This window comes from Squalius cephalus, assembly GCF_949319135.1.
Source record: "Squalius cephalus genome assembly, chromosome: 3".
Classification (NCBI taxonomy): Eukaryota; Metazoa; Chordata; class Actinopteri; order Cypriniformes; family Leuciscidae; genus Squalius; species Squalius cephalus.
Window position 1 is genome coordinate 16,055,588 of NC_137124.1, and position 11,205 is coordinate 16,066,792.

The following is an 11,205-nucleotide window of genomic DNA, read 5'->3' on the forward strand; positions in this document are numbered from 1 at the left end:
ATTTCCACCAACTGATGCATTATTTGCATTATAGACAATAGTAATTTAAGCTGTAAAAAATGCTAAAACAATTATACAAAAATAGAGAATAATATAACTGGTAAAATGTCAAAACATAAAAAAAATACAGTATGTAATCAGTGACAGTAGTATGCAGGCATCTGTGTCAAACACAATTCTGTATTTCCAGCTAAGCAGAATTATGAATAGATCTATACTGGTGAGACCAATGCCTTGTGCAAATTAACACACAAATAAAAAAAAAATCCAGCAAATATCACCACAATTTTTTTTTAAAGTCACAGCAAATTGAGTCATTTTGGGCTCAAAATTTTTTTTATTTTAGTGAACTAAACTTAATTTACTGTGTTTTTCTAATTGATTTGTCCAATGTATTTGAATTGACCAAATTAATAAAAGTTCTCTACACTTTTGGGAAGTAAGTAAAACAAAAACCGAGAAAAAAAAAAAAAAAAAACATTTTGAAAGAAATGAATTAATAAATTTTCTTCAATTTATTTTTTTTTCCCATAAAGTTTCAGTTATAGTTTTACGGTCATTGTACACAGTGGAGGGAGGAGGGTCCATCTGTGCTATTGTTTAATTATGCAATATTGAGCATTGAGTGCTTTTGCAACCCCAGGCTGAAAGTCACCCTGTTCAGTGTTGAAACAGAACCAACCCCAAAATTAAAAATAGGGCCTCTTTGAGGATAGATGAACTGAATTTTGACCAATGTAAAAATGTGGATGCGTATTCAAGTAAACATCTTTAGTTTTAGTCTGTGTTTCATTCCTTATGACCCATACGACATATCAGAAACTCACCATGCTGAAAATAATAACATCAAAGATGAGGTTACAATTTGTTTCAAATGCACAACACCACATCATACTGCAGGACATGCGCAAAATGAAATGCGCTATGAATACAGAACTGCTGCCATTTTTAGCTGTAAATTTTAACTACCATCCCACCGGCATCACCAGGGTGTTTATGATTCAGAAGCACAGACTCCATCAGCTCTTGTGTCAGATGGCCTGCACAGGGCCAATTTTGAGATGTTTATGGCATACATTTTTTTTAAATATATTCAATAGTTTTGTTTGAGTCCATTTAGATCAACTAAATGAGACTTTTCATGAAGACAGCAGCTGCAGACTCTCATCTGAAGCTTTATTTTAGATAACCGTTTAAAGGGGGGGTGAAACACTCAGTTTCAGACAATCTCATTTTAATCTTGAGTACCTATAGAGTAGTATTGCATCCATCATATCTCCAAAACGTCTTTAGTTTTATTATATTTATAAAAGAAAGATAGGCTGTACCGAGTCTTTCCGGAAAAAAACGAGTGGCTGGAGGCGTGCCGTGTGGGTGGTGCTTACACGCCGATAGCTAACAACACACAGACATTTGAAGCAGTTTTACTCACCGCCTGCGGTTCCAACGCACGACCGTGAACCTTTATCGTTGGGACTGCTCCATCCTTAAGCATTAGATGATCTGCAAATCCGGCGTCGAACTGGGCCTTGTTTATAAAACAATCATTGTCGAAATGCAGGGAACAAACAAAGTCCTGTGACTGCAGCGAGCACAGCGCTTTGATGGGCGTACTGCTTTCGCTCTCTCGCTCTGGTCTACGGGTGCACGCGCGCCCTTCCGGGAGAAGTGCCCTTAGGACCCGTATAAGGAAATTCCGCCGCATCTGACGTCACACATGCCCATACTCGAAAAAAACTTTCCGAAACTTGTGACAAACCGGAAGGAGTATTTTTGGCACAGAAATACTCCATCAAACGTACAACTTAATTTTTGAAACTTTGTCCATGTTTAGCATGGGAATCCAACTCTTTAACAGTGTAAAAAACTCAGTATGCATGAAATAGCATTTCACCCCCCCTTTAAAAGTTTGGTAATAAGAAGGAGTGTTTCTTGAGCACCAAATCAGCGTATTAGAATGATTTCAGAAGGATCATGTGACACTAAAGACTGGAGTAATGATGCTGAAAATTCATCTTTGACATCACGGGACTACATTATAATTTCAAAGATATATAAATAGAACTTTAAAAGCAACGAAGAGAGGGGTGTGTTTGTTTGGGTTGATTTCAAATATCAACAATATTCAGCAAGGACTTTGAGAAATAACATACTGCACCTTTAAGGACCCGTGGAAACCATGTTTGATCAATTTAATGCTTCCGTGCTGAGTAAATGTATACTTTTTTTTTTATTATACTGACCCCACAATTTTGAACAGTAGTATCAATAGTACATATTTTTTACTTTGCATTAGACCTTGTGCGGCAGAGAAACATGCGCGCAGCCATCTTTAGAATTTTGTCTTTGAACTTCCTTTTTTGCAGTAGCTTTGTATATTTCTATGGCATCGCTGTCGAAGAATAATTAGCTTGACTTATTTAGAGTTAATTAAAGTTATCATTAACATTGTACTGTTTAAAGCAGATGCCTTAACAAATGTCAGCAGACAAGATTTTAAAACGAGCAGTTAATTCATAAATACGCAAGATCGCTGTGGAAATACAAACAGGAAGGGGCTATAAAAAAGGGGCGGGGCTACAAAGGTCTCTTTTATAAACTTTCAAGCATTTGAAGTGCCATTCTTGTCATCAGTGGAGTGTTTGGTGATGGTGACCACATGTGGGAAGGCTTACCTCTGGGTCCATGTGAATGAAGCTGTGAGAGCCCCTCGTGGCAAAGGTGGATCTGCGTACCACCCTGCTGTGATGGAAATGGTAATGGTGCTCCAGTCCTCCGATCTACAGAACAAACAACCATGAAAACCAGCAAGAGAATCGAGTGATCAGAACAGTCACACATTTGAGAAAGGCATGAAATGAACTTTTATCAGAGACAGCTTTGGTGGACAGAAATTGCATCTTGGCAGGGGCTAGCAAAAATAAAAAGAGATCAATATTAGCACATACAGCACAGACTCTTTTCACTATAAAAAAGTTCTTGCACATAGATTGCTATTCCAGCCTCACAAAAAGCCAAAGAGAATCTCAGTAAAATGGACATATGGCACACAGTTGGTGTTGCAGAAGGCGAAATCTAGTTGGCACATGCCTTCTGCCCTTAGCACATCTATCACACACTGGCACTTCTGAGTCAAATAATAAAGGAATAGTTCAGTATTTACTCGCTCTCGATGTTGTTCTAAACCTGTATGCACTGCTGTTGTTTTTGTCAATAAGAGTAATTTTCCATAATTCGATAGCTTTGCACAGGGAACAGACAAAATGTAATCATTTAAATGTCATACTTAAAAATATAATTCTCCATCCAACATCATTGCCTACAATATACACAAGTACCAAGTGAATGATGCACCAAAGTGTTCTTTTTGAATTTGAAGTTTAGAACTCTGGTGGAACATTTCAGTGGATAAAGAGATCAGTTGTATAACTTGTATGTACTGCTTTATGGTGTTTTTGTGCATTTTCCATATAGCTGATTGTAAGGAAAATATAGATGGATGAAGATTATTTTTTAAAAATCAACATGAAAAAAAAGTCATACAGTTTTGATAGAGACATAAGGCTGTGTAAAATAATTAAAAAGTAATTTTTTAAAATACTTTACATGATTTTTCTGCAATGCAAATGTTATTATTGTAAATAAATGTTTTCTTTTGGAACAACTGAGAGGGTGTAATATTAAATATGCCTTTGCCAAAAATGTGGGGAAGAATCCATTCACATATCTGTCTGTAAATAAACTCCATGTTCTTTGTTCACTCATATTGATTCTCCTTGCTGTCAGTACACACTGAGCAGAATTGAGATGTATGTAAAAGCATTAGGTGACAAAGAGGACTTAAAATAACCTTGAAAGACAACTTTGTCTGTGCTTTCAACAAAGAAATAAAAGAGATCTGCCACTGTGATGAGGCAATGAGCAACCAATCCTATCAATTCAAAGCTTCACAGACCTTAGAGAAGAACATCTTCACTGAAGCAACCTCACAGAGACTAAATTCAAGGCATACTAGTAGCGTAGTAGACAGTGTTAATTTGAACAGACACCACCTCCAGATGTCCTAAGGCCCTTGAGTGCAAGAGAGATGTGTATTTCACACAGTGCGGTCCACTGAATAACGTGTTCAAACAACGATTTCTCAAGTATGATTTTTCAAGTTCTTACAATGTAAACATGTTTAATAAGAATTTATTAGGGGTAGGGGTAATTCTTTACATAAAAATGCAAGAATGCACATTGAGCAAGTAAAACCCTGAGACTCTTGCAGCATTTAGAAATTCTAGAGGCTTTTTGATACTAAATTTTCAAAGGTGTAATACCACATATAAAATGATTTCACAACCTGAAGCATATCACTGCAATTTATGCTTTGAGGTATTACACATGTGACAAGTCTAGACTATTAAACCACAACAACAACAAAAAGGTTGAAGTTTATAGAAAGGAAGAGTGGGTGGTCTAATTCAGTGGCTAATGATGATGTGATCCAGATGAATCAGAAGTGGGAATAGGCTACTCAAGTTGAAATTTTCCACTTCCAACCTCACTCCGAATTCTCCCACCTCCTCTTGAAAATAACCAATGGAACTTGATTATGATTTCACTTTTCTAACTTTAGTTAGTGTGTAATGTTGCTGTTTGAGCATAAACAACAGGTTACGACGCTCAAAGTTCAAAGCAAAGGGAGATATTTTATTTTACAGAAATCACTTTTTAAGGACTACAACAAACGGCCTGCCCCCAGAACACGCCAAGTGTTGAGAAGAGGAAGAGTTGTTGTAGCAGAGCACATTTGTGAGTCTGCTTAAGCTTGTCGCATCCGTCTTTTCACATTTATTGCAGTACAGTACGCAACACAAATGCAATATCATATCACCCTGTAGGCATATTACAACAGTTCCCACATGACACGAGCAATTTATAGATTATCATAAAAGAATATGCTAATCAATGACTTGAAGATAGTTAACTCCACATCAGCTACATAAATTCATCAACTAACCATTCAGAAATGTCCTGTTGCATTCTACATGTTGTCACTTCTTCTTGAGTATCTCCATCAATGTCTGACTTCGGTTTGAACATAAAAGGCAGGACAGTTACACACAAGCTTTTGAAGCCCCGCCCTCTATGCCGGGAGCATCAGCTCATTTGCATTTAAAGGGACACACACACAAAATAGCGTTTTTGCTCACCCTCAAAAAGGGACAATTTTAACATGCTATACAAATGATCTGTGGGGTATTTTTTGAGCTAAAACTTCAAATACACACTCTGGGGACATCAGAGACTTATTTTACATCTTGTAAAAAGAGGCATTATACCAACCATTAAAAATTAGATCAAATTCTGCTTCTCATTGATTGGCTGATCAATCTGCTCCCACTATAGACCTACATGTAAAACAAATTCAAGTAGGAGGAGGGAACTTTTCACACACGTTAGCAAAATGGCTGAAAGACTTGATCAAAGATAGGTTTCGCAGTGGTGAAAAAAAGCTATGCAAACGATAGAATGCAAATAAAGGCTATAATTGTGCAAGATAGCAACATGAACAATGAACTGAAGCCAAAGGATGCGTTCTGTCAAACTCTACAGTATTTCGGTGAAAATTCATGTTGCACCTGCCAGATTTCTACCAAGTGACACATGGACAGTTTGCTTGTTCTCCTTGTGCTTTAAAACACATGACTAAAACTATGAAAAACTATCTAGTTATATTAAACACAGGATCATGTGCATAATTTGGGCCAATCAATGTTTGATATGTGTGGTAATTTATTAGCTGCCACACCAATCAAAAATCATCATAATACAAAAGCACATTTTAATTTTCCTATTGAGCAAATGTCAATGTAATTTACATATCATGCAATTTATGGTAATATTAATACATTTCAATGTTTACTTAAGTTTAGCTTTTGTACTATAAACTATTATAATAGTTGTTTTGGGTCCCTTCTTGATATTTTATTAAAACCATGGTCATGAAGTAAATCCAGCTGCTTGCACATTAACCCCGAGACATTTTAAACCATATGTTAATCCTGAGATATTTTGCTCCATGTTTCTTACTGTCCACACTGAGTTAATCATTCCTGCATATTAAGGTTTCTTGGAAAACGTTATCGAGGTTATTTGGACAACAGCAGCCCGCTCCGGTAGGCTAGTCTTGGAAAAACACCAAAATTGACTCTTTATCACTCGAATTAACGCGTTTAACGTCACTGTTCGACATTTTTACTGGCGTTCTTTTACTCGCTTGAACCAAACAATCGCGTTAAAGTTTCTGCTACTGTACAAAATAATATTTAATTAGATAAGTGTCAAAGAAATTCTAGCACTGCGTTGTTTACATTTAGGCACTAATGTTACCATTTTTCGCTGCCTACCAGTTTTAGAATTACAACTGCGAATCGATGCGTGCAGGTTAAAAATACCTAAAAGTAGAGTGACAGCCCTGAGCAATTTCTGTTTCAGTGCGTAATTGTTTGCGTAATTTACGCATGACCTAACTTGTTAGTTTTTGATAATGCTCGCATACCAATGATACTGTATTCTCATGGACTTTGAACTGATTTAAATGAGTTTCCCATCATATATGCACAAAACAAATACAAAAATATCCTTACCTGACCCAAGTTAGTAAAGCCATATTTTGAGGCGAGTTCATCAGCGTCTACTGGTCCTCCGGGGATCCGAACAGCCCAGTGATTGGTGTAAACGCGAGAAAGCGACGCTTCCCGAAGCCAAAAAGTTGACAAAACAAAACCAAGCAACAAACGCATATTGCTCGTCGATAGTCCAGTCTGGTAACTTTGCGGTAAATGATTCACGCACACTCGCCAAAACACGAGCATCAAACCTTTAGTCCTGGCACGCGATACATCCAAAACATCCTTGAGTTACTCCTGCATTATTTCCCCCAATTCAAAACACTGCATCCCTTCCTATCGCTTCATTTTGGGAGCTCGAGTTCAATAAACCTGAAATGTTTGGTCCTGTTTCACGACAGATGGCACGCCAGCCAATATAAGTCTTGTCATACATACAAGCCTATGGCAGAATGAGTGCGCGCGCTATTATTGAGGTTAGCAGCACGAGCTTATGGCTAGAGCTTGCATGCGCAAGCATGTGTCATATATACGCCAATAAAAGGCGTTTTTATCCAGACAAGTGGCGTGCAAGTAACTGAGACATGCAGATTCATAGCTCACAGGTAATTCACTTTTGAACGAGTCTTGCAGTGTGGTGATGATCCCTAATGATGAATGACCAGAAGTACAAGTATTTCTAACTGTTTAGGGGGGAATCTCATGACACCTGTCAAGACCGTGTCCGTCTTATATTTCAGCCCAATATAAGTGTGTGTGTGTGTGTGTGTGTGTGTGTGCGCGCGCGCAGAAATGATAAATGCATTCAGTCACTGCAATCACACTGAGGGTGTTTAGAAATGAGAAATGCTTTGAATCTAGAGGTGTTTGAAGAGCTCAATCATCACTTTTCTGTTGTCAATATGTGGAACTAATCTAAATGGAGCAAACTGCAAGCAAATTGATTTAGAATTACAGTGGGAGTCCAAAAGACCACACAAAAAATCTTGGTTTTAATGTCCATGCAAAAGGTTTGTCTGTTACATCCTTCTTTGTTTTCTTTGGTTTATTAACTCAAGCTGCACAACAGCAGCACTGATACAAAGTGAATTCACAGCTAAGTTGTTTCAAAAACGGTGATATAATTCTCTTTTTCTACTCCTATCTCTACCATCTGTGCCTTCCCTGCTGAGATAGAAAAAAAGGCCAGACGCTCTCCGTTTCCCACTTGTAATGATCAGAATATCTCTGTTTATGAAAAGCAAAACCATCTAGTCTAAATTTAGACACCATTCCCCAGATCCTGATTTTTTTTTACATTTATTAAACATGGAGAGGCGGTATTAACATTCAATGGTATCTTACGTCCAGAAGCCATTGCCACATATAGTGGGACATCCGTATATCACCATATGTTGTTGCACTAACCTGGTGACACGTGCCGATGTCTGCCGGAGCTTTATGTAGATGGTCCATTTGTTAAATATGTGTCTTGTGGCCCGTTGTATATATTTATATTTATATTATATATATATTTATATTTATATTAAGTTGTTTTTTTTAAATCATTTTATTACAATGTATTTAAATGCTTATTGAAAATACACTGTTGTTTTGATAACTCAACATGTTTTTTTTTTTTTTCCTATTTGCATATGGATTGACAGTTGTGTCATTTGTAATTATAAAATATATTTAGATTGATGACCACTAAAAAGTGAAACGGTCTAATTACAGTGGTACCAACCAGCAGGGGTTTGTACCACCACAATTGGACAGTGACTAATCGGGTAATTCATATAACTGTAAACTAGCAAGAGAGAAAATGTCACAAATGCCATAAATCATAAGTTACACCTGCCATTCTGAAATGAATTATGAAAACTAGCACTAACTATTCAGAAGTGTGCTTGATCCGTGTTCAGTGGCACATGCCACTCAAATACGTGTCACAAAATGACTACATGTTTAAAAAATATTATGTGCCACTAAGCGTAGCGGCATGTGCCAATGGCTTCTGTGAGAAGATGCCATGCCACTTAATGTTAATAACGCTACTGGAGACGTGCAACCATAATGATAGCCAAATAAGCCAACCATTGGGTCTTCTGGTCTGTATGACTTTAAGTCTAAGGGATTTTTTTGACCATTTTATCATTCACCAAGCAACATTCTCTGATGGGTCTGATTGCTTAGAAAAGTAATAGCACACTTCTCCTTAACAAGCTGCAAGATTTGAAGTGACACAAACTATGCAGGATGAGTTAGACCACTCTCTTATAGAGATGCTCACCTCAGCAAACCTCACTAATAAAACAATAGACGACCTGAAATGAGATTCTGATAAGTAGCCGGAGTGCATTTTAAAAGAATATAAGCTTTTATAGTGCTCGGCTCTATATATATATTCTTAGCTGTCTTTAAACCTCATAACCTCAGAAGACGTTTATAGGATTACAGCAGCGTGCAATCCTCATTGAAATATTATTGAGCATGATCTGCACTGAAAGCTGTACTTTAAAGGAAAACATTTCACAGTCTGGATTTATTTCATGAGTATTATGCATGCCTGATCAGCTTCTATCTTCATTTGGCCTCCCTGAAAATAGAAGTGCAAGTTTCTCTTGAAAAATGGCGTTGTGTCGCGAGCGGTTCACAGTGTGAGGCGGTCAGGCGTGAGTAAAAATAAAGTTTCTTTATTGTCATATATTCCATGAAGAACCTTTAACATCCATGGAACCAGAGCCGATCCTGACCTCCCTGGGGCCCTAAGCAAAATTCTGTTGAGGGGCCCTCCTACCTGACCCATGAGCCATGTAAACCATTTGCCATTGCCACACAGTCACACCTGACACCCCAGTGCTCCCACTACAATCCTCCCTCCTTTAAATAGTACTAATGAAAATGTAATTCCTGATATCAGAAATAGACATGTTACTAGAAAAAGTACATTCTTAATATCAAGAATTCACATTTTAAATAGTACAAATTTAATTATTGATATCAAAAATGCATCCAGTGAATGAATAAAAGCTAAAATGGCATGCCATAGCATGTCAGTGTTTTAAAAGCAATACTTGATACTTGATGGTTATTATTTACTGAGGTTATTATTTATAATAAATAAATACAATTATTTATTGACCAGTATGTCCAGTCCATCAATATTTTAAATGCAATATAGCCTATAAATCAATAGACAATGTCAATACATTGCATTCCATCTTGCTTTATTGCAGAGTTACTAAACTGACTTGGAGACTAGATAATCATTGTCTTGTTTTAAATGTATGTGCGCCTATGAGGAGTGCCATCACGCCCATATTGTTTGTACTGGTCCGCACAGATGTTTCTGCTGGAAAGTGCGCGTTTCATTTCGTGCACGCGCATGAACACATGTTAACGCGCTACGCGGTTATCCTTTCCGTATTTGTCAGGCACAAAGTCATAGAACGCAGTCCTGGAAGTAGCCGGCATTAGCAAGCAAGACACAGAAAGACCAACCGACGCACTGCCCAGCTGGGTTAGACAGACAGACAGACAGACTAAAGAGAGATGCACATAAACTTAATGGGTTCGTTCACCCAAAAATGAAAATTATGTCAGTAATTACTCACCCACATGTTGTTCAAACCCCGTAAGACTTTCGTTCATCTTCGGAACACATATTAAAATATTTTTGATGAAATCTGAGAGCTGTCTCACTTCTTCATAGGCTGCATGGTGATTGATATCTGCCAGCCCAGAAAAGTTAGTAAAGACATTGTTAAAATAGTCCAAGTGACTACAGTGCCTCAACTTTAAGTTTATCAAGCGACGAGAATATTTTTTGTGCGCAAAAAAACAAACAAAAATAAGGACTTTATTCAACTATTCATTTTCTTCTGTGTGGGCCTCTGAGTGAGTTCACGTAGTGTAACAGCGCAGCGCTTCTGGGTTGTACGTCAGAACGTTGGCTCACTATTGGCCAGCATCACATACATGACCAGCGTCGGCCAATAGTGAGCCTAGTTAAGAACATTTCTGTATCAGTTCATGTATCCTGCTTATCATCATCCTCCTCAGCAGGCCATATTAGTTTGTAATCTTGATGCTGCTGAATGTAGGCCTATTATCTACTACTGCATGCATAATTTCGCGGGCGATTCCAGAATTATTATTGTTATTATTATTTGACTAAAATTAGTTATAATAATATATTTTCCCTTTAACATGTATTTTAAGGGCATCTCTAAATTATGCACCATTTATCACCTGCAATTCCATCAAATAACCACTAGATGGCTGTATAGCTCTATTTATAAACATACTGTGTATTCCCTTGCATTTGGGTATATTTATTCAGACATTATTAAAGACTACTTTTTGTTAAAGATGAGTTTATGTTGATTTGAATAATCGTTTTTTCATTAGCTACAGTCAAATCTGGACAAAGAGAAAGCATTTTGTTATTCATACTAGCTACAAATAATAGCTTGATCAGTCACAGGAAAGTAATCAGAATCAATATTGACAGTGCAACTAAGGATCATATTTCAAAATGTATAATTGAGTGTTAAATACCATGAACAGAGACATGATGTGAAAAACACTGCATCAGAATGGTATT

At 37.2% G+C, this 11,205-nt stretch overlaps 1 protein-coding gene across 4 annotated transcripts in view; it reads right to left on the minus strand.

The window, feature by feature from the left end:
* pcsk6 (proprotein convertase subtilisin/kexin type 6) overlaps positions 1–10,295 on the minus strand; it is a 78,742-nt gene extending 68,447 nt beyond the window's left edge. The window contains exons 1-2 of one of the 4 annotated variants that reach the window (XM_079867487.1): positions 10,214–10,295; positions 2,676–2,780 (exon numbers count right to left, since the gene is read on the minus strand). In XM_079867487.1, the coding sequence (XP_079723613.1) occupies positions 2,676–2,780; positions 10,214–10,219 (111 nt within the window). In that variant the 5' untranslated portion in view covers positions 10,220–10,295. Of the gene's footprint in view, positions 1–2,675; positions 2,781–5,005; positions 5,067–6,635; positions 7,338–10,213 lie in introns of those variants that run through there. The other 3 variants (XM_079867486.1, XM_079867488.1, XM_079867485.1) reach the window with 3 other exon arrangements.
* Positions 10,296–11,205: the final 910 nt, after the last annotated feature.